The sequence below is a fragment of the Cydia fagiglandana genome, chromosome 25 (assembly GCF_963556715.1).
Source record: "Cydia fagiglandana chromosome 25, ilCydFagi1.1, whole genome shotgun sequence".
Taxonomy (NCBI): Eukaryota; Metazoa; Arthropoda; class Insecta; order Lepidoptera; family Tortricidae; genus Cydia; species Cydia fagiglandana.
The window spans coordinates 3,586,740-3,611,907 of NC_085956.1; the positions used below are offsets into that span (position 1 = coordinate 3,586,740).

The following is a 25,168-nucleotide window of genomic DNA, read 5'->3' on the forward strand; positions in this document are numbered from 1 at the left end:
TTTCGGTTAATAACCGATTATTTCCATACAAAAAATAACCGATTTGCATTCCCTATTTACTACTTAAGCCGACGATATTTTCCTTCTGACTCAGAAGAAATTTCTCAACTAAGAATTTCTGAGCTTTGCAATATTTCCTGTCGAATTCCTGTCCCTCTATAATTAGTGTGAATCACCTGTGCAGCTTCGAACCTGTTCCCTTCGCGATTGCATCTGCCCACTGAGTCATATGCAAATTAAACGCTGATTTCTTTCTACGAAATATTACCTTAAGATTCTGAGAGAAAATTCTGAAACCAAATTGTTCAAGATTCCACTTTTCGAATCTATCGCTTGGATTTTGTAATCATTTGCTTGCTCGGATATCAATACTATTTGTTATTTGTTTTACAAGGGGGCAAAGTTGTTGTTTAACCGCTCGTGCTAATTGGGGCCAAACAGATTACTGTGTTACGTCTCTCCTGTAGACATACACAAGAGTTAAGGCCTATAAAGGTTAATTTTCTTATTTAACCCTTATCCACGTGAAAAGGTCCTCCTTTTATTTAGAGAACTATGATAAAATCATTACTTACATGCCCACAAGCTGGTAACTATTGCCTACAGGAGAGAAAACTGTGTTCGCGCGAACTGTACATTTTTCTCTCCTGTGGGCAATAGTTAACAGCTTGTGGGTAATCTGTTTGACCTATTGATACCCGAGCAAGTGAAAGATTTCAAAATTGAACCACGAATACTCCATAGTCTTGAGGGTCTTGATGGTAAACAACAATATGACTCGCCTGATGGAATGCGGTGACCGTAGACTGAAAGTGAGGGTGTCACACGTGCGTTGCCGGTCTCACTACATAGTTTTTCCTGACGTCTTGTTTCGTGTTGCTACGTCTCTTCGCGTCTATGAATGATTTTTTTTATTCATTTATTCGAATTTTTAAAAGTATGATACCTGTCCGTTTTTAGGGTTCCGTAGCTATTTTCGCAGCCGCATTAAGATTTTCACAGAAAAATAGAAAAAAAAAATTTTGGGGGTCCCCCATACTTAGAACTGAAACTTAATTTTTTTTTTCATCAAACCCATACGTGCGGGGTATCTATGGATAGGTCTTCAAAAATGATATTGAGGTTTCTAATATATATTTTTTCTAAACTGAATAGTTTGCGCGAGAGACACTTACAAAGTGGTAAAATGTGTCTCACCCCCCTGTAACTTCTAAAATACCATACAAACTTCCACCGAAAATTGGTTTGAACGAGATCTAGTAAGTAGTTTTTTTTAATCGTCATAAATCGTAAACCGCAATTTTATTATGTTGTACTTGCTGCTACCGAACCCTTCATGGGCGAGTCCGACTCGCACTTGGCCGCTTTTTTTCTGAGTTGTTTGTCATTGGTATATAAGTATAGTTTACTCACTATGCTTACTTATATTGTAAAATACTTTGGGGGCAATCACCCCGATACTTACCTTATTAATGATTTTTATTATTTACATGAACATTTTTTAATCTCAGCAAAATTTTAAACCTTGATCAGTAGGTAAATATTTCTATGACATAATATTTAATGTGCTGTGCACGGAATTTATTAATTAGTAGGTTTTATTTTAGGCTTTTTGCTGACAATTTTAGCAAAATTTATTTGCGTATTTTGTTTATTCCCAAGTCTTGCTAAACTCGGAAGATCCAAGTCTATTACACGTAGCTACGTCAGCACTAATCAAAAATATACATATTTGTTTTATCTCTTATCTTATTTGTATATTATATAAGAAAACAGTTGAATAGATAGAAGAAGAGATATCATCATCAACATCATCTCAGCCATAAGACGTCCACTGCTGAACATAGGCCTCCCCCTCTTGATGGGGGGTGAATGCCATAATCGCCACGCTTGGCAGGCGGGTTGGCGAAGAAGAGATATACATGTAATTAAATAGTGTATACCTAATTATTTTCCATCGTCCTTTCCTGTGCGATCTGACGCCATTCAGCCGCTTGCATGCCACATAGGTCTTTCTGGACCTCGTCCATCCATCTGTACCTAGGCCTTCCGACCGGACGTCTCCGTCAGTTGGTCGGCCCAGATAAGCTCTTTTAGCCGCACGATCCTCTCCCATCCTCTCCACATGGCCGAGCCAGCGAAGTCGAGCAGCTTTGCTCTCGCCGATGATGTTGGGCTCGCCCACCAGTTCTTCAACCTCCAAGTTTCTCCTCTTCCTCCAAGAGCCACCCTCACGTCTTGTAGGGCCTAGGATCTTTCTAAAGATCTTCCTCTCTGCCACCAAGAGATTGTTATCCTCCTTCAGGGTTAACGTCCCTGAACGAATGGCGCAACCTAGTGTCGGAGGCCAAGATCCACTTCGGGTCGCTGAGCCAGCGAAGTAACGTAGTAGTAGTAACGTAGTATTTTCCATCGTATTTTCTCGCAAACTTTCGTATTTGTCATGCTACTTCAGTCAACGTCAGTACTCTTTGTACCGAGACTGACTATTCTACCAAGGCACGTTCGTACGTTTCCGAGAAAATACGAAGGAAAATAATTAAGCCCTACAGCTACATCTGGGTCAATTTCTGAACACGATTTTTTTTCTGTCCATGATGAAAATCGCGGGTTAGCATCAGATAATACTTACCATTTTTTTTTTTACATAAAGAAGCCACACTTTCACACCGGGTTACACATGAATTCACTGATTAATTGGTTTTTAGAGTACACTTAAAAATACCTAAAGGCTCAAATTACTACTCCCGTGCCCTGTCCGGAATCTACTTTTGAGCATAATGAAAAATCCTATGAAAAATTCTACATTAGTATCACTAATTTAGTGTCAAATACTTAAAATATATGATATTTACTATCACTGAGCACATACACTATTAACTTCATTGTGGTAAATAACTCGTGATCGAAGTTTAAATTTTGTCCGAGCGCGCGAGTAAAATTTCGTCGGCAAAACTCAAAGGCCTCTGACAACCAATGTATGTATCTGAACCGCCTCGTGTCCCGCCTCACCTGTACTGGCAGTATTCGGCTCTTTCTCAAAGCAAGCGGATGTAAGTCAAGCCGCGGCGTGTTCGAGCAAATCGCATAAGTATTTCGGAATCCGGGTGGGCGACAATTTTTTTCTAATTTCGATGCCCCTTATAAATTTTATTTCCCACATAGCTTTTCAATAACAATTGTCATATTTAGGAACCCTTTATGTATCTTTATGTAAGCGATAACATAACAGTTTGGTTAAACACGATTTAAATTTTTGGCGAATTTTTTTATTACGAATTCTAATTTCCGTGCCCTAATTCCCATAGAATATTTACCTAAAACAGCTGATTAAGTGGCACGGGAATTAGAAAGTATTACATTTATTGTCAACAAATTTTTAATTGGGGGCACTGTAAGTTAATTGGCAATGTTTACGTCATATTATTATGACATTATATATATATATATATATATATATATATATATATATATATATATATATATATATATATATATATATATATATATATATATATATATTGGCATTGAATATATATTATATGTAATAATAATATGACGTATATCTTTCTATTTTACATTTAAGGAAATCTCAAAGAATGCACAAAAATCTATGAATGGTTTTTTAGTATAAGTACTATAGTACATACTTACAGGGTGGACCCGAATAACCCGGACAATTTTAATACGTAAGGTAAGGTGGGGTAAGACGACACTGGGGTAAGACTATCACTTGTATGGAATCCTCGTAATGTTAGTCTTGCGCCACCTTACCTTATTCATTGATCATATTATAACATTAAAATATTATATAAACATATTTGGAATTATTACATATTATAATACCCGTACCTAAGGTTACATGAAACAAAATGAATGAAATTTACAATGGTTTTTTTTGTAAATTTGACAGCTGACAGCGTAAGCCGTATAAAGTTTAAATATCTGGGAGACCGAGCTTTGCTCGGAAAACATATACCTACATAAAAACTCAAAAATGCGCGTTTTCCCAGAGACACCTAGCTAGATCGATTTTTCATCCCAGAAAACGCCCATATATGATCAAATTTCATCGAAATCGTTAGAGCTGTTTCCGAGATCCCCGAAATATATACAAGAATTGCTCGTTTAATAGATTAGTTGTTATAAATTAGCTTTTCTAATAGGTACAAGAAAAACTAAATATATCCTATTCTTACTATATTATAAATGCGAAAGTATCTCTGTCTGTCTGTCTGTTATCTTGTCACGCTTAAGCCGCTGAAACAATATCATCATGATAATACATTTTTGGCATGGAGATAGTTTGAGGCCTGAAGAAGGACAAAGGATCTCAGGGCACGGCAGTGCCGCGGCCAAGTCGAGCAAAACAAAGTGGCACGGCCGTACCATCAAATCTCAATAACATTCTATCTAAATAACATTTAATTTGAGCATGTAGTCTAAGAATTAATACACTTTAAAATCCCTTAGTTTTGTCACTGGCACAATCACTCTCAATCAATATTATTTTAAGGTACTTCTAGCATACCCACAAGTTCCAAATTAGAAACGTAATTAGGTTTTAGCTTTTTAAGCCAATAAAAATCTAATAATACTGCAATATTAGTCACGTTCTAAAGATAACTGCATAATTAAGTTTGTAATCCTATAGAAATATATGCGATAACAACGTTACCTTTTAGTTCTTATAATTAGTAGGGAAAGTAAAGGTACACTACGATGGACGATGTGAGTATGAATAAAGATGTATTATGATATGTATAAACATAGTATCAGTATGGTATGGGTATGATTACCCGGAAAGAAGGACAGCCTACAAAAAGAGATGGGATCCTATCAAAAAGAATTCATGTAAAAAGATGCAAATCTCGCAACGCAGTTCTTCTACTCTACTACAAAAAAGTTTTGGGATGTAATGAGAAACCAAGTCGGTTATTTTAGTCAGTGCCAGGGGGTATTGTTTTAGCAAGTATTGTTTAGGAAGATTATGATATTTTTGAGAAATTACATGACCAACCTACACTTTGAAGATTTTCCCGCAGGGCAGGGACACCCCGTATACCTATGTGTAAAGTAAGGCGGGGTAAGACTAACTTAGTTTATTTTGATCAGGGCAAGACTAACAGTATGAGGATTCCATACAAGTGATAGTCTTACCCCGGTGATAGTCTTACCCCACCTTACCTCATATGTGTTCAAACAATTTTTTTGGGTTATTAATTTATGAAGGCAGCATATTCGATTTCTTCAGATTAACTTACACAATAACTTCTTCTCAATGTGCCCCTATTTATTTCTTAGTATCATTTCCTATAAGACCATATACCAGATCATACACCTTGTACCTATCTACATGCAGATACATAATGACACTTTTTAATTAATAGATTTGTATGTAAAGGCGGACAAGTTTACGAAACTACTCAAAGTATTGTTTTGAAATATGTACATTTTACTAAGAAAGAGAGATTAGTTACCATTAAAATAAAGGAAAGGATTATTCAAATACGTAGTTTTTAGTGTAACATACTTTCGTAGATTTGTCGTTCGGAACTAAAATTAAAGAAGGTAAATATGTCCGATGCCACTTCAGTGTGGTTGCAGTATATTATTGTAGATTAAAATATACATAAATAATAGTTTTAAGTACCAAAATAAGTTAAGAAAACAATTCCCGTGCCGTGTTCTAATTTCCGTCCTAGTAAAATCTAATTTCCATGGACACACTAATTCCCGTGCCCTGACCAAAATTTTAAATTTAAATAACTTTTATAGTTTTATGAATATTTTTATCCCATAAGAAAATTAATATTTATTATATTTTTTATCAAATTCTCAGCATATTTTTTTTTGTGTAATGTTGGTATTTCAAAATTCCATGGGAATTAGACAAAAATGCTCGTTTGGTGAAATTGACCCTCTGTACCTACGATTGTCATCTCTACAGGAGATATAATATATCTATAGTATCGCTAGGCAACGACCCGCGCATGCGCTAACGGCACTCGCTTCCTGATCAACCTGTTCTGCATCGCAGGATTAGATAAAACGTATAGAGTCTGAGGGGCTACCGCGAAGGCAGAAATTCGCAAATTGCGGGGATCTTTCGCTTTTACTCCAATGAAGGCGTAATTAGAGTGACAGAGAAAAATGCCCGCAATTTGCGTACTTCGATTTTCGCGGTTATAGCCCTGACCGTCGTGACGACCTGAAGTCGTGTCACAGCCTATTTTTTATAATTCTTTATATGGCAACTTTTTTCCTATCAAATAAGCTGTCAGTTTCAAGCTGTCATTTAATTTCATAGTATTTTTTTTGCCAGGTGCGGTTTGTGCTGAAATTCCCGCGTTTTTTTGTGACATGACTCACTGGGCGGACTCTAGCAATAAATAATGGTCAGACCTTCTGGTTTCATAGGGTAGGACTAGTTTATGCTAAGGTTATGCAAAGCTGCCTATAGTTCGTTTTTTTTAGCACAAAGAACTCCACAGAAGTAAGCGTGCAGTTTTTATCAGGCTCGTTATATGGTAATAATTATTGAATTATCTAATGTAGCATGGTCAACACATATAATTTACTTCAAATTATTACCGCTAAAAGTGCCGGATTTGGAACCACAAGCTTACTTCTGCGAAGTTCTTTCTAATGCTAAAAAAAACGGACTATAGGCTAGAAGGACATTTTCTAAAGTTCGTCAAGACGACGAAATGTAACCTCCACAACAGAATAAATAGTACTACCGTACAGAAAGGTTACTTCCTACAAAGCCGAAGTTTGACAGCGGTCCAGGGTCGAATCATGCTATCCCTTTCTAATATATGGCATTATCCCTTTCGGCTATTTAGGGTTGTCAAAATTTAAGCCATTTTTTATCTGTGGACGTGCAAAGGGACGTCAGGTTGTGTCAACCCTAATAATTGCTCAGAGCAATGCTGAGCCGAACGGATCCGAGTTTGCCCGAAGAGAGGAGTTTCGCATCGCACCCCTGCTTGCTTATGCAGAGCTGCCTAGGCTAGAAGGACATTTTCTAAAGTTCGTCAAGTTTACGAAATGTACCTCCGCCATTGCACCAATATTTCAAACAAAGGGTAGCCAAAGGGTACAAAATCTGTTTAGCGCCACTTGCACCCGGGGTTAGCCGGTTAAACTATTAGCCAAATATCAAATTGTACTGGTAACCATGGTAACTCCAGGTTTAACCGAGTTAGTAAGATGGTGCAAGTGACGCTAAAGCGCCACACCACACACAAACACACACGCACGCGCACACACACACACACACACACACACACACACACACACACACACTCACACACAGATGGCGCTGAATTTAACTGACAAAAAGCAGATATGTTGTACAGTCGACATCACAGATATGTTTACACTATTTCAACTTACTCCTTTGTGGTAAGGCGAAATATGTAAACATATTTTTGACGCCGACTGTACCGTGATGTCGCCCAACTATAGTCTAATCTAATCTAATCTAAAAGGTCCCAGCTATGGTCAAAGATTATTTCGAATATCTTCGTTCAGGCACAGAATAAATAATAGTACTACCGTACAGAAAGGACACTTCTTACAAAACCGAAGTTTGACAGCGTTTAATGTTATCCCTTTCTAATGTATTGCACTATCCCTTTCGGCTAATATTAAGGGTTGTCAAAATTTAAGAAATTATGTTATCTGTGATCGTGTACGCAAAGGGACGTCAAGTGGTGCCAACCCTAATAATTGCTCGGAGCAAAGCTGAGTCGAACGGAGCCGAGTTTGCCCGAGGTCAGGAGTGTCTCCCCACTGGTTCAGGGTGCGATTATTATTTTTGAATGTCATGGCATGTCCGGCAGTTGCACACAATATGATTATGAGTGATAATTAATATAAAGATTTTCAGAACTAAATGTGACGTTATCTATGAAAAGGGACCTTATTGTCAATAGCGCTAACGCCATTATTAACGATGCTCCGATATAAATCCAATGCCGCGCGACGCTGTGCAGCGTAAGCGCCATCGACAATAAGGTCCCTTTTCATAGATAATACCCCAAATTACAAAAAATCACTCAATATTCGTACCAGTCACTTTTCCGTGAAAGAAAAAATAATGGGCTAAAACGGTCCGGGCCCGGGCCTGTCAAAAATGTTATTTTAGATAAAACAAATATTTAAATTTAAATGTGTATAAAAAGATACAAACCGAATTATGTATTTATATGACTGTACTATTACGGCACTTGCAATTGAAACTCTCGGTCCTTGGTCGTCAGACACCAAAAAACTAGTTAGTAAAAGAAATTTCTACCAAACTAGTCTGGATTTCTGGCAACCTACGCTGCCCCTTTTTTTGCACAAAAACTCAGCCTCGCTGTGCAGAGGGGGAACGCGGCCAGCGTCCTGGGAACAATGCCTCAGGCTAATTTAGGGCTAGATTTATGATTTATTCATTTTATTAATACAATTCAATGCAAATCCAAAAATCACTAATTTCTTAACCTAAACTAACTAGTTAACAACTAATAAAACTATTCACAATACTATTTATTCATTTTGTTATTTAATATCTGTTCTAATTCTAATAACAGCCGTATTCGAACAATGAGATAGGTACGTCAAATACCAGATATCTAGTATTTTCTATGTCGCTATATTTGCATTATGATTTAAACATACCTACAAAAGCTATCATATTAAAACAATCATACTATGTACTTGCAAATGGTTAGGTAATACATATGTGGGTAGGGTAGAAAAGTGGTTTCAATCGATGTGTGGAAGGGCGGCACCGTCGTCGAACCCAAGCCACCTGGCGGTCGACTTAAAACGGTGGCGTGTGCCTCGGATACACATGCTGGTGGCACGTATAACGGCGATACTGATCCTACATCTCAGCCAGCCCAATATGGTGCTTAGAGAACGGTTCCACCGTTGAGATATGGTTTCTGCCATATGTTTTATAAAGGAGGACATTTGGGGTGCATAGACGCTGTCAACAGATGTTACAAGTGGGGTGAACGTTGCATGTCGCATTTCACAGGCCGTGGAATATTTTCTCTGCTTTTCATCTTCAGCTGATTTTAGTACAGATGTGACGGGTCGTGAGAGGTAAGAAGGAGCGTCAGTGTCGACGACACGGATATCAAACAACGCCTCCCTCTGCGCATCCCAAACGCCACGACAAGATAGATCTGCACGTAGGCCGCAGTCATTTTCCGAGATTATTGGTTCTTTTGTTACGTTGCCCCACGCATGTTGACAAAGTTCACAGAATAAGTCTCTAATCTCATTGTGCCGCCTTGTGATTAGGCCTCCAGTTTTACAGCAGAGCGCGTGGTCGATGTTGAAGCTGCCGTTGCCACAGCCGTCGCATGATTGCGGCATGGCGTTTGGTGTTCTATGGTAGCGTATTGACAGCGCATCTCTGAATTCGTATGGGGATAGATCGAAGTGATCTTTTTTTGTTGGAATAACCGAGAGCCAATTTGAGGCCTTCGTTTTCATCTTGGCTGCGATGGATCTCTCGATTGCTCGTTTTTTGTTAGGTGTAAATTTTGCTAGGGTAGATTCTAGAAGTTTATTATCAAGGTCTTCTTTTTCTTTGCGGCCATCTTTGCGAGCATCTTTTATGAATGTATAGTGATCTGAAAGAACAATCTCTTTATTTTCGATAAGGGCTTCCGTGAGAGCTGTGCAGCTTTTTTTCGAAATTTCATAATTTAAATTAGTAGCATTAAAAGGGTCGCTAATAGCCAAACCGCCTTTATTTATAGGTAGGGAGAATAGGTCGGCTTCAATAGGGGAGACGTCACTTCCAAAGAGCGTTGGGAGGAAGATAGTGCGTAGGGCATGTGTTAGTGGTTCAAAGAATTCGTGGGAGTTTTTCAGGACACGTAGTAAGTATGACCATTTGAATTGAATTGCTTTGGTGAGGGCAGTGTAGGCAGCTTGCGGAGAATCCTTGCAGATAAGAGATATTTTTTCAACGGTGGAGACGAATTTATTTACATTATTTTTTATGAAATCCTCTTTTCCTTCACCAATGTAGCTTCCCAGGAAGCGAGATCCGGTGACAATAGTTAGATTAGTACCCTTGAAGATCTGATGAGCTATTTGTTTGTCAGATTCAGATACTATGAGCAATGTCTTTTTGGCTTGCGGAAAGTAGCCAAAGGATGGTCCTGTCATATTTATATTGTTCCACCAATTTCGTACATTTTTTAGACTACCCTGTGCTAAGGAATCGTCTGCATACCAGGATTGTATGGTATTTTCATCTTTCATTTTGTTTATGATGGGCAGAGTTGCAAGGGCATACAGAGGCATGGCCAGTGGGTCTCCTTGAGTTACCCCTTCTCTGCTGTATAGTCTCATGTCGGAATCGCGAATAACCAGTTCCGCGTGACCATTGTATGTATTATACAGAAACCGGGCGCAGTGTGGCCAATATATTCTTGCTTGCCAAAGAGCCAGTTGTCTATTGACAGCATTAAATGCATTATTTGCATCAACAAGAAGCATTCCCCAGTTTGAGTTAGGTTGACAATTATTTTGAAAGATGTCATTCATTGCGTGTATTGCACCTTCAATGCCGCTACTGAGGCCACTACAGAGTTGTGACTGGCCACATGCTTCCGTTACTTCGGAGCCGGTAGCTAAGATCATACATTTTGATAAGATTCGACGATATCTAGTATTTGACGTACCTATCTCATTGTTCGAATACGGCTGGATATCAAAACATATAATGTTTTATCCAACACGCGTATTCGGGAAACGAGATAATCACAAGATCTAGAGACGATATAGAGATCACCTAGATTTACATTAGATATCGACTAGATGTGACTTGGATACAAAGAATATAATACTCACTAGGAGAAGAACGATAACTCCATACAAAAAAATGTCCCCTTCAAAAGTTCGTTTATACTACTAGCGCTCGGTGGGATACCATTGTAATTAGAATTGACAACTCGTTTAGCCTAGCGGGTATTGGCAGTAATCCAGTTCAGGAAGCTAATGGTCCTGGGTTCGAATCCCGGAGAGGGAATTTTTTTTTGTATTATTTTATTTTTTGTTGGGGTCAGGTTTTTAAGAGCCCATCAACGTGCACACTAGCGCCACTGCTGAATACATTAAACTAATTTTTATGTTACTGGATTCGTCAACCTACCCGTTCAAAACTAAAACGGCCGTTTTGTTTTGAGCTCATAGATTGACGAATCCAGCAACATAAAAACTAGTTTGATGTATTCAAAAGGTACTTAAATACACAATACAGTCAGTAGCGGCCCCTTTTTTAAATACCTGTCGTTAAATTTAAATAATCACGATTATTTATTTTAGCAGTGGTGCTAGTGTGCACGTTGTTGGGCTCTTAAATAAGCATATCACAAATAAATAAAGAAATACGTTATAAGATAATGATTAGGTACTATATTTAAAAATTCGTCAAATATAAAAGGTTACAAAAAGTTACGTATTATTAAGATATAAATATTTTCATTCCTATTAGGATTACTCTATATATGTTAGGAGCAATACATATGAATACATACATTGATATGGCAAATGGTTACAAGTTGTTATTACATCTATCCGGTTATCGGACATTTCTGCTCCACAGCTCCACGCAGCGTTCTTGGTCACCGGAAAACTAGTCTGTATATGCAGCAGATACGTGCCCTTTGAGCTTTTTCCAATAAATTATATGACGGGCCAGGATTATATTATTATCTAACGCTCAAGCCATGATTCACTTTCTAAAACAAAATAGTCACAAATTAAACAATATAATCTAACTTCCTAATTACTGACGTCGCTAATTCCTAAGGTCTAAATTTACCAGCTTACTCGTAAACAATGAGAGGTTTTACATCTATGATGGATTTAGATTATAATTTCGGACGCGATATAGCATCCGCGGGACTTACGGGGATAGTAAGATTAAATTATTATATTTGAATTTGGTCGTTAGTACGCTCATTTTTATTTAAAGATTTATATATTTCTTACCTTGAAATTATCGCTGTTTCTGGTTTACTACAACGGTTTTCACACACACATTAGGGCTTTTCATAATCCGGATAAGAATTGTTGATGAAGTCGCCATTGCCGGATTCATAATACAGCAAGGAAGGAAGAGAGACAACGGTTTAAATTTAACTAAGTCTGTGCGATGATGCATTTAGATATGTTGCTCGTACATATGAATAGTTTTTATTTTTAATTTAATAGGTAAATAAATATATTTCAAGTGAATAAATCGTTTTATATGAAAATTAATAATTTTGGCGTTAAATGACTTAAATGACAGCATTGACATTACAGACTTTTGTCTATGTTCTTACCGGCCAGACTCAAATCAAGGCCTATCAAAGAGGCCTATTGACAAAGATTTTTTTTAAATTTTATCAAGGAGGGTAGAGGCACGTCTACCCTTCATAGATTTTATGAACATAGACAAAGACAAACTGAAATAGATAATAATTTTCATATTTCAAAAAATAAATTATAGTTTACATATGACTTTGACTACTTCATAAAATACAAATCAAAATATATTTGATAAAATAATTGGATTTGTTCCTAGAAATCGTATAGACAAAGCCAGTTCTAGCAATGGTTGCTGTAGTAAAATATTTTTATGGTAATTACTGGCAATACAGCTCTAGAAACGGAGCACACATGTACAATTATGAAGGGTCACGTCATTCCAAGGAAGTCAATAGGCCTTGCTTGGATATCTAAGTCATAACTTGTCGAAATCGTTCAAGAGGACCTCCAGAATCGCGGAAACGTCAAATTTGACATATCTATCTTACCAATATCTTTAAATTATCCATATCGTAACTTGGGGGTTATTCGTCGACCGCCATATTGGTAACATCGCCTCGTGATTCATTTCTTTGTTTTTGCTCATTAAGGTGGTTCGCCTAGGTTACTCAAAACTTAACTCTCGCTAGATGGCACCACTTTTGCAAAATTTCAGATTTTATTTTTTTGTGAAATGGTCTTGGTATTTGTATACTTAAAAGTATGTTTCGCGCACTTTTTAAGTAAATATTGAACTATTAGAATAAACATTGAATACTTCATTGTGCAAAAACCACCTTTTTAATTCGACGGAGTGTTGCTGTCACGCTTTTTCCTACTATTACTCACACATGCAAACAGTGTTTCCGTGATCCTTGTAGTAGACAATTTCACACAACGTAAGTATGTTGCAATAGCGTAACGGTATGTTCGTGGAAATACGTGCAAGAGGATTGGGGTTCAAGACTGGTGCGAGTAGGTAATTTCTTTTCGTTTCTCCTTTGTGTTATCTTACCTTTAAACGAGCAATTATTATATATATAATTATTTATTTATATACATATTTGGATGGTATCAGAAACGGCTCTAACGATTTCGATGAAATTTGCTATAAGGGGTTTGATCTCTTAGCTAGGTCTATGAGAAAACGCGCATTTTTGAGTTTTTATGTTTTCTAAGCTTTGGTCGGTCTCCCAGATATTCAATCTCCGCTTGGCAACTAATCCCAGAATTGGCATGCGCACTAGTTTTTACGAAAGCGACTGCCCTGACCTTCCAACCCAGAGAGTAAACTTATTTGGATTAGTCCGGTTTCCTCACATTGTTTTCTTTCACCGAAAAATAGGTATCGGTGTGTAAATAGGTAGGTATCAAATGCTATTTCGTACAAAAGTTCGAAAAATCATTGGTACGAACCGGGGTTAGAACCCGTGACCTCCGAATTGCTTTCGGCTAGGCCAGCAGCGCTTCCCCCACATACTCAGTGTTATCAGGTTTTTTAAAAATCAAAAACGTTTACTTATGAAAGCAGAAGAATATAAATGATCGTATTAGATTTATAATTGTTACATATTTGCCGTAACTTATTTTTAAAATGTGTTTTTCAATTAAAAGACACGTCAAGATTGTTTACCTTATTTCGAATGCTAAAAAAAACAAACTATAGTAATAATTGTGTTTTTCATTCATAGACAAAATCCATTATTTTTAACCACAGGAAATTTTATACACTACTTTTTAGGGTTCCGTACCCAAAGGGTAAAACGGGACCCTATTACTAAGACTTCGCTGTCCGTCCGTCCGTCCGTCCGTCCGTCCGTCCGTCCGTCCGTCCGTCTGTCACCAGGCTGTATCTCACGAACCGTAATAGTCCGTAATAGACAGTTGAAATTTTCACAGATGATGTATTTCTGTTGCCGCTATAACAACAAATACTAAAAACAGAATAAAATAAAGATTCGAATGGGGCTCCCATACAACAAACGTGATTTTTGACCAAAGTTAAGCAACGTCGGGAGTGGTCAGTACTTGGATGGGTGACCGTTTTTTTTTTGCTTTTTTTTGTTTTTTTTTTTTTGCATTATGGCACGGAACCTTTCGTGCGCGAGTCCGACTCGCACTTGCCCGGTTTTTATTGCAGTGAAGATGTCCTGATTGTAAAAATCAGAGAGATTAGGTAGAGTATAATTACTAATTATCTTTGTAAAAATAAAACAATACGTGTAGCCCATACTTAATAATCGATTTATGATAATAAGAAAAATTAAATAAAAATAAAAAAACAATACGAAATTTAGGTGTAACAAAAATACAAAAAGTTATGTTCCAGCATACAATGACTGGGGATCGAACCGGGAATCTTCCGTTTGCAAGCAAAAAAGCGACTGTTTGCATAACACGCCATGATAGTTCTTAGCTAAGCTGACGAACTTCTCGCTTAGGTCAATTAACTACCTGTCAAATATCAGTGTCAACAAAATTGCACTAAACATGACGGCACTCCAAATTCGAGCCGTGGTCAGCCCGGCAACGTCGGAAATGGAATGGCAACGTCGCAAATGTATCTGTACACGACATTTGTGACACACACATACGTAAAATTGATGAAAAGTTAACTATGATTTTTGCATGATTTCTGTATGAAACATTGTTTTCCTGTTAATTTCGCGCAAACGAATATTCGAAAGAAGATAAATGCGAAAATATTTGTGTACTAATAGTGTGTAGTTACTTAATGAGCTTTGATTGAATTTTGTATGAAAAGCGAACCACCTTAATGTTGTTTAAAGTGTAATATTGATAGCGTATTATGCAGTAAATTAATGTGGAAGTGTGCAGATAATGAAAAATTAATCATGAAACGCGTTTAACCACCATTCTGGCGTCAACGCCGGGTAGCCCACGAGGGTCCTTGTAAAGTCCAGCTATCACCTTACAAGAGCTCATAACCCTAATACCGAACAACGTCGTGCTCTACGAGCATATGGTATTTCTACCTCTAACCGTGGCTGGCTAGAGCCCTAGAGGCCATAATTTGATAGTTTTATACCGTACACTGGCTAAAGTTTATTTATTACAAATAATATTAATTCGATCCCACGTGGGATCCACTTTGACGTTGGCGAAATCATCGACAGTATCGATGGAGCCATATTACCCAAAGATTGATTGATTGATATCGTAACTTGTTGAGGTCTAGTAGAGATCTAATTCATTTCCCGAATCGAGCCGTAAATCTTAACCTATATCAACCGCCAGATGAGTATAAATCGGCGCAGGCGCAGGTTATGTCAACAGTAAGTGGGCCAGTGGCGTGACCGTTACTGTGAAAGTTGACGTGGGTCGCGCCGCGTTCGCGTCGCTTGCGCGTGCGCAGCTCGGCTAACCAGCGTACCGAGACCTCAAATTCTGTCTCTTTCTAACCCCTTACTGCGATTAATAAAAAAATATTTGTTGAAATTTGAACTTTGATAGCTGTCAATAGAGTTAAATATCATATCCGCCATATATGGCTTCGTATGCGATAAGGGGTGGCTGTCCGTAAATTACGTCATCTATTTTTGACGATTTTGCCCCCCCCCCCTAAAATCATCCAAAAATCATGCTTCGAATGACCCCATTTCCATCTACTTCATGCTACCATCATCCGATCCGACTCCGAAACGACTACCAATGGTTCGTCAGATTTATGCGACGTTTATGAATAATATTAAGTTGCTTGAGGTCTTTAAGTCCGCACACACAGGTGGGTGTATTGTACAGATCAAGTCGATTCTATCAACTTCAATTTACCCCGTGTCCTCGCGATTTAAAAAAAGTTATTTTTCCTACGTAACGTCACATTTTTGACGTAAACATGGCAACAATTTAGAATGAATTTTTTTTAGTTTCATTTTATTTAATTTCTACTATTTTATTTCGCACTAAAGCTGAGTGATTAATACTCGCCTAATACTCTGTATCTATAGGTATTTATTAAAAAAAAGTAAACAAAATCTACCCTCAAATGGCTCCACCAATAAATGTTATAACTACCCGAAAATGTACAAATTATTTGTTTACTTTTATTTAAATACCTAAAGATACAGACTCTCACCCATGCTCGCTTCGCTTTTGAAATAACACTTGGTTAGCGTAGCCGGTGTAAGGTATGCTAAAAATGCCCGGAATTTTATCAATGAAAAGATGAAAAATTATTTCATTCCTATTCGAGCATATTTGCATTGAAGATATATTTAATTAAATTATAAATTTATTGCCATATGCCAGCGTGAATAGTGTTCATAATCATTCTAATTTACATACATATAATAGTCTGTATCTTTAGGTGTTTAAATAAAAGTAAACAAACAATTTGTAAAGTTTCGGGTAGTTATAACATTTATTGGTTAACCGATCAATTACAAAACCGCCTGGATCAGTCACTGAACGGCCTGAATTTAACCTACATTATTTGATCGTGTAATGTTTTCATCTACCCTCAACTGGCTTAACGGGTCATTTGAGGGTAGATTTTGTTTACTTTTATTTAGATACCAAAAAGATACAGAGTATACATCATTTAACTTATTTCGTAGATAAAACAAAAGCGCATATCGTTATGCATAACTCATAGGATTATAATGCCTGAAGCCTTTTACACCGTTCATTTAGATTCGAAGCAGAATGAAGGTGCAATCGATCTTTTAAGACGAAACAGGAGCTGAGTTTTAAATATTTTAGGTAAATATACCCATCTCGCTAACGGAAGCGGCTCCTAAACTAGTACGATAAGGACAAGGCGAAAAATCCTGCGTAAAAATCTCAAAAATCGAGGTTTCGTAATCGACTGTTTTCTCCTCCAAAACTTAACCAATCCTAACCAAACTTGGAAATCTAAATGATTATAAAATTATCTGTGTTAGACCGTTTTGCTTTTTTGGCTAATTGGTATCAGTTTTGAATACTACACCTGTCATTGCGGCATAATAGTCAAGTAGGCCATTTTGGCCATTTTGGAAGGGCTCTAGCGCCTTAAAAAACAAAATATCAAAAAAAGCAAAACGGTCCGACACAGATATTGATAATATTAATCGATGTTGAAAAAATCATTGCTCTAGCATCAAAACCCGCGGAGGAAACAGTCGAGTACGTTTGTATGGAGAAAAGACCACTCCTGTTGGCTCTTAAGAACTTAAAAGATAACTTTATCCATAACCTTACGGAAGAAAAAACTTAATTGTAATTAATTTAACCATTGTTTGTAAATGAGGTGATTAGAATTCGGTTCACGGAGCCTCCGCCGCCGCCGCTAAAAAATGGCGGCTTCGACGAGAATCACTAACTAAACTTCATTTTGTTACCGCTATACTCCCGAGCTTAATGGGTGTATAGAAAGATGAAATAGTGGTAAAATATAACACAAGGTATTCAGTGATAAAGCGACATTTTTAACTGTCGGTGTAGGCAAAGAGAATAGAGTGCATAGAGACGGATTGTCAAAGTAAATTATGTAGCCACTGTAATTTTACTGCCATCTTTCGACAGAAGATAAAACTGTTAGAACGCCATGCGACTTTGATCCTTAAGGTGACAGTCCATTTCCAAAGACAGCTGCACTACCTACTGTTCATTTTACTATGATAATTGACAATAACACCGACGCGTTCAGTAAGTACTAGTAGTGCAGCTGCGGTCAGAAATGGAATGTTACCATTATTCTTTCACTGAAACGATTTGCTAAAAACTTATTTTCCCAACGACCACGGTTTCACTCACTTGAATTTTGAGTCGCTTTTGGCGACATGTGTCTCGAAGTGCAGCCGCCGCGAGCACGCGAGCCTGAAGAAGGACCCCCGACGGGCCCGAAACATGACGCCAAGCGACTAAAAATTCAAGTTCTCACAAAAGCACAGAATAAATAATAGTACTAGGTACAGAAGATTCACTCTCTGACAAAACGCGTCTGTTACTTACTGGCGCAAGCGCCACACGCGGCCCATAGGCAATTTTGGTGGCTAGCCATAGCTAGCCACCAAAATTGTTGTGGGACGGATGTACTTGTAGCTACTTGCTGCGACGCGACGAAATCGCGGAGTGAGCCACGCCTGGCAAAAGTTTAATTTCAATTATTTTCCCTTGTTCCAGCCCCGTATACACCATGGGTCCCCCCATTACAGTGTGGCCGGACAGTCACCCAGGAGACAGTTTGGTGACGCTAGTGGACAAGACGCGGGTGTTGTTGAAGGTGTCTGTGTGTCTGTTTGTTCTCCACGCACTGTTGGGGCAGAGTGCGAGGGCGGGCCCTGTTATATTTAATGTGGACTATTTACAAGGTAAGAATTGTAATACAATTTTAATATTACATATATTTTAAGAGCCAACAGGAGTGGTCATTTCTCCATACAAACGTACTCGACTGTTTCTTCCGTGGGTTTTGATGCTAGAGCAATGATTTTTCAATACAGATTAATATTGTCAATATCTGTGTCAATGATTATGAAATCATTTAGATTTCCAAATTTGGCTAAGGTTAGGTTATTGATTAAGTTTTGGAGGAGGAAACAGTCGAGTACGGAACCTCGATTTTTGAGATTTTTACGCGGGATTTTTCGCCTTGTTCTTATCGCACTAGTTTTAGAAGCCGCTTCCGTTAGCGAGACGGGTATATTTACGTAATATATTTAAAACTCAGCTCCTGTTTCGTCTTAATTAGGGTTCCGTACCCAAAGGATAAAACGGGACCCTATTACTAAGACTTTGCTGTCCGTCCGTCCATCCGTCCGTCCGTCCGTCCGTCCGTCCGTCCGTCTGTCTGTCACCGGGCTGTATCTCACGAACCGTTGAAATTTTCACAGATGATGTATTTCTGTTGCCGCTATAACAACAAATACTAAAAACAGAATAAAATAAAGATTTGAATGGGGCTCCCATACAACAAACGTGATTTTTGACCAAAGTTAAGCAACGTCGGGAGTGGTCAGTACTTGGATGGGTGACCGTTTCTTTTTTTGCTTTTTTTTTGTTTTTTTTTTTGCATTATGGTACGGAACCCTTCGTGCGCGAGTCCGGTTTGCACTTGCCCGGTTTTACATTATTTTGTTACCAAACCTTTTACCAAAATAAGTTTATTTTTTTTGACTCTAGATCTAGAACGAATTAGGACAAGTTCCAGAACTCAAAGAACTTTTAAACGAACACAGACAAATTGTGGCAATGTAATCATTAATGTCAATGAGTATAGATAGTATAGAGGGCTATTGCCAAAGTATATTTTGTAGTCACGGTACATTTACTGCCATCTACCGACACACGATTAAAACTTAAAATAAAATTGAAAATGTATAAATTAATCAAATTATGTTTACGGATAAATGATTTTTAATTTATATTGTTCCATACTGACCCATATTCTTTCACTAATATGTGTTAAAATTGTTAAATATCAAACGGTGTCGTGAACGCCATCTAGCCGAGAATAGGCCAAAGGTAATGGCGACATCTATTCGAGAATGACTTTTTTTCGATTTCCGAGGCACGTTTTTTTCTTAGACTTTATTTATCTTATACGGAGTTATATATATCTCTGATTAATGTCAAATTTCTATGAAAGTAGATAAAGAAGTAGAAGTAGTGCATAATTATTTTCCGTTGTATTTTCTCGGAAACGTACGAACGTGTCTTGCTATTTTAGTCAGTCCCGGTACAAAAAGTACTGAGGTTGTGTGCACTATGTAGTGCATAATTGTTTTTCGTCGTAGTCTGTATGACGTTTATTGACCCTTTGCGCTATTCAAGTCCCTGGTGACCCTATATATCTCTAAGGAAAATTTCATAAACTATATAATCTTTTAGTTCTTTACCTTCCCTGACTCTTAGAGAAATTTACACCTCTATATAATTATAGATTTTTATTGTGTTTTTGTATCTGTGTTTTTTTAATATTATTATTTTATTTTTAGATGTAATTCGACATTAAGAGACCACATCTCTAAGTAATTGTAACGTTAGTAATGGTAATGGCAGCTGTATTATAAATTAAATGTTGACGTATAAAAGTTCCCTTGTGGCCTGAATAAATGTTGAAGTTTGAAGGTGCAAAGTTACCTTAAACATTTAAATAATAGTACTAGCAAAGAGAATAGAAAGTATAGAGGGCTATTTGCCAAAGTAAATTTTGTAGTCACGGTACATTTACTGCCATCTATCACACGATTAAAACTTAAAATAAAATTGAAAATGTATAAATTAATCAAAATATGTTTACGGATAAATGATTTGTAATTTTTATTGTTCCATGTACAGACCCATGTCCTTTCACTGATATGTGTTAAATTAAAATTGTTAAATATCAAACGGTGTCGTCAACGCCATCTAGCCGAGAATAGGCCAAAGGTGTGTGCGCCATCTATTCGAGAATGACTTTTTCTTGATTTCCGAGGCACGTTTTTTTCTTAGGCTTTATTGATCTTATTCGGAGTTATATATATCTCTGGTACTAGATACAGAAGACTCACTCTCTAACAAAACGCGTCTGTTACGATCAGCACACATATGGCCGCTAGGTGGCGACAGCGCCACGCGCGGCTTATGGCTTTCCCCGAAATTGGGGTGGAACGGATGTACTTTTAGCTACCTGTAGCAAAGCGACGAAATCGCGGAGTGAGACACACCTGCCTTAGACGGAGTATACTTATCTTTCAAAGGAGTCATGTGTGGCTCTGTCTAGTTTTAAACTTATAGGTATACATGTAGGTATCCTTTGTCACCTGACCCAGAGTCGGTGAAAGTTTACCTCGGCGCTATCGATGACAGCCATCTTCATACATCTTGAAAGGCATTTAGATGCTAAAAACATGATAAGTTTTTGGCAACAATTTCATTTTTGGTACAAGCTTTTATCGCTGACTGTACTTCTTTCCACAGGCAACTAATGCTCATCGAGACAATTCTAAGAACCCCAAACACAATTAGGTTTCGTTGTTTTATCATTATCACATAGTTCCTATGGCCACCTCCGGTCTCTATCATCAGATCAGATGACACCATAATATTGCATTGTCACCCGACTTACGTACCAAAACTACTGAACGGATTTTCATGCGATTATTTATCAACTATCAATAGAGTGATTCTTGAGGAGAGGCGAGAGGAGGTTTAAATGTATAATTTGTTAAGGTTTTGTGTAACCCTTGCGAAACCCGGGCGGGTCGCTAGTTGTAATCATCATCATCATCTCAGCCATAAGACGTCTACTGCTGAACATAGGCCTCTCCCTTGGACCTCGATTCGTACCGGTTGGAAGCGACCCGCATCCAGCGTTTTCCGGCGACCTTAACAAGGTCGTCTGTCGATCTTGTGGGTGGACGTCCTACGCTGCGGTAGTCCGTGGTCTCCCCTCGAGCACTCTTCGACCCCAATCAATTCAATTTGTTATAATAAATTATAACCTAATACTACTATTTACCTTTAAAAATTAAAACTATAAATAAATAAAAATACAAATCGCCCACTGACGGTGCAAAGGTGCCCATGATGCTCGCAGCATTTCTATTTTCTGCTATTCATATTATAATCAACACCCAGTGTGCGACAAACATATAACAATCATAACTTTCGATAACAATACATTAGAAAGTCATCGTCATTTCAAAATTCCCAATAACCAAGCCTATTGTCACTAATGGTGAGACAAGGCAATAAAAGAAGGAAAGTAAATGAGTCACTGTGTCCATCTGTGACGATTAAAATCTCATTTTGCCGTGACTAACCGGAGATATGATAAAGTGATACCCACATGTCCATGTTTCACCTCGATGACAAATTCACTGTTAATGTTAAATAAATAAATATTATAGCGACATTCTTACACAAATTGACTAAATCCCACGGTAAGCTCAGGAAGGCTTGTATTGTTGGTACTCAGACAACGATATAGTTATTATACAAATACTTAAATACATGGAAAAAATCCATGCAAACAAATATCTGTGCTCATCACACAAATAAATGCCCTTACCGGGATTCGAACCCAGCGGGACCGTCGGCTTCACAGACAGCCAACCCACTAGGCTAGACTGGTCGTCAAATTGATGGTGGTCCATAGGATACGGTAACCGCTAACTATTGGGCGGACTATATGTTTGTTTTAGAACGACGCGGTATTTAAATTAATTAAGTAGAAATTTCGTGAAAAGCTCACGACTCGCACGAAAAACAACAATTGTCATTATAATTCCGACACATAAGTACTTAATGAAAAAAATGTGTAACAATTACGAAATAATCTATTGTTTTGTCTTGACAATGTGTATTGCTATACCCTTCGCGTCTTATGCTTTCTATAGTCCGACAAGTAATTGTAGAAGATTATAGAGGGCGCCACTTCCTACGTAACTGTCACATTTTTGATGTAAAATCACAGAATAATTAATAGTCCTACCGTACAGAAAGGAAACTTCCTACAAAAACGAAGTTTGACAGCGGTTCACGGTCGAATCATGCTCTGTTGTATATATATGCAGGTCTCTTTCTAATATATGGCACTATCCCTTTCGGCTATTTAGGGTTGTCAAAAATCAAGTGATTATCTTATCTGTGGTCATGTCGTGTGGACGCAAAAGGAAGTCAAGTGGTGCCAACCCTAATAATTGCTCGGAGCAACGCTGAGCCGAGCGGAGCCGAGTTTGACCGAAGTCAGGAGTTTCGCACCCCTGGTAAAATCGCTGAATAAATCTTCATAACTTTGAGAAGTACAGTCGCCATCAGATATATCGGAGCGGCCGAGGAGCTCTCAAATATCTGAACACGCTATTGTCAAGAGTGTTGTTCAGATATTTATGAGCACCTTGGCCGCTCCGATACATCTGATGGCGACTGTACAGCCTACAGTTTCAATTTTTTCTCGTGTTTCAGGCCACACCCGGAATATGTAGATACCGGATATCTAGTACCGTAAAATGGGGTGAATAGGGATTGCGAGCAGAGTCGGGTTATGAATGGGGAGAGAAGGGATGACAGGGGGGTGAGATGTTTTTTAAAGGCTACTGCTACCTAAATAATGTATTCCTATTACAAATGGATCTATAGTAAATTCATAATAAAAAAAAATCGATTCAACAACGTTTCAAAATCACCAATTGTATGAAATCCCATCTCACCCCAACTACGAGGGACTACGGGCTGAGGAGGAATTTTGTGTTATTCGTTAAAGTTAATTTCGCTCCTAAGCCACATCTACAAGCTGTTTTCGAGGGTCATCACGAACCGCCTAGCACGAAGACTCGACGAATTTCAGCCACCGGAGCAGGCCGGATTTCGAGGAGGATACGGCACCATAGACCACATCTTCACAGTGCGGCAGATCATACAGAAGACTGAAGAGTATAATCGGCCCCTGTGCTTAGCATTTGTGGACTATGAGAAAGCCTTTGACTCCATTGAAATCTGGGCTGTTCTGGATTCCCTGCAGCGATGCCAAGTCGACTGGCGATATATCCAAGTGTTGAGATGTCTGTACAACGCAGCTACCATGGCCGTCCAAGTCCAAAACCAGCAGACTAAGCCTATCCCCATGCATCGTGGTGTGAGACAAGGGGATGTGATATCCCCCAAATTGTTCACAAATGCTTTGGAGGATATGTTTAAAACGCTCGACTGGAAGGAACATGGTATTAACATTAATGGCGAATACATCTCACACTTGCGATTTGCCGACGACATCGTTATAATGGCTGAGACGTTGCAGGATTTAGAGCATATGCTGACCGGTCTAGCTGATTCTTCTCAACGCATAGGTCTCCGGATGAATTTGGACAAAACGAAAGTTATGTTCAACGAACATGTTGCTCCGGGACCTATTGCAGTACAAGGGGCTGTTCTCGAGGTTGTTCAGGAATACGTCTACCTCGGGCAAATACTGCAGTTAGGACGGAACAACTTCGAGAAAGAGTCGAATAGAAGGATACAGCTGGGCTGGGCAGCATATGGGAAGCTGCGTCGAGTCTTCACGTCGTCAATCCCACAGAGTCTGAAGACAAAAGTCTTCAATCAGTGCGTCCTGCCCGTGATGACATACGGAGCCGAAACGTGGACACTCACGGTAGGACTGGTTCATAAATTCAAAGTCGCTCAGCGAGCTATGGAAAGGGCTATGCTCGGAGTCTCTCTGAGGGATCGTATTCGAAATGAAGTCATCCGTCAGAGAACTAAAGTCGTCGACATAGCCCACCGGATTAGCAAGCTGAAGTGGCAGTGGGCCGGTCATATTAGCCGTAGAACCGATAACCGTTGGGGTAGACGAGTTCTCGAGTGGAGACCGCGCATCGGAAAGCGTAGCGTAGGACGCCCTCAGACTAGATGGAGCGATGACCTTCGCAAGGCGGCTGGCAAGAGCTGGATCAGAGTTGCCGCAAATCGTGCTCAATGGCGTGCAATAGGAGAGGCCTATGTCCAGCAGTGGACGAGAGTAGGCTGATGATGATGATGATGATGATGATGTTAAAGTTATGAAATAGAACTACATAAAATCATAAAAAACCTAAAATACAAATGGCCGGAACATTTATTAATAAAATTAAGTTTGCATAAAATGTAAAAATAAAATGTTATCGGGGTTTGAATGTCAGTTTTGTCCCTACTCACCCCATTTTACAGTATAATTCAATATTGAATTCGGTATCAACCGTGGGTAATCAGAGGTCAAACACACTGGTTTTTCTGAGGTGCTTGCTATGCGTTCACATTGTGAATAACAACACAGCTGATTTGAGGTCATTGACCTTGCGGAATGCGCCGGCGATGTCAGGGTCGTTGCAAATGGCCAATGGTAGCAAGGCCCTATTAAGGTACCGTTCCAATTCAGACTACATCACAT

The 25,168-nt window shown here is 38.5% G+C and overlaps 2 protein-coding genes across 2 annotated transcripts in view; both read left to right on the plus strand.

Moving 5' to 3' along the window:
- Positions 1 to 25,168, plus strand: part of LOC134676799 (uncharacterized) — a 344,277-nt gene that overhangs the window by 146,532 nt on the left and 172,577 nt on the right. The gene's annotated exons all lie outside the window — the stretch shown is intronic.
- The window catches only part of LOC134677135 (serine proteinase stubble), a 65,616-nt gene that overhangs the window by 8,984 nt on the left and 31,464 nt on the right, over positions 1 to 25,168 (plus strand). The window contains exon 2 of the mRNA XM_063535593.1: positions 18,442 to 18,629. Within this exon, the coding sequence (XP_063391663.1) occupies positions 18,455 to 18,629 (175 nt within the window). The 5' untranslated portion in view covers positions 18,442 to 18,454. The remainder of the gene's footprint in view (positions 1 to 18,441; positions 18,630 to 25,168) is intronic.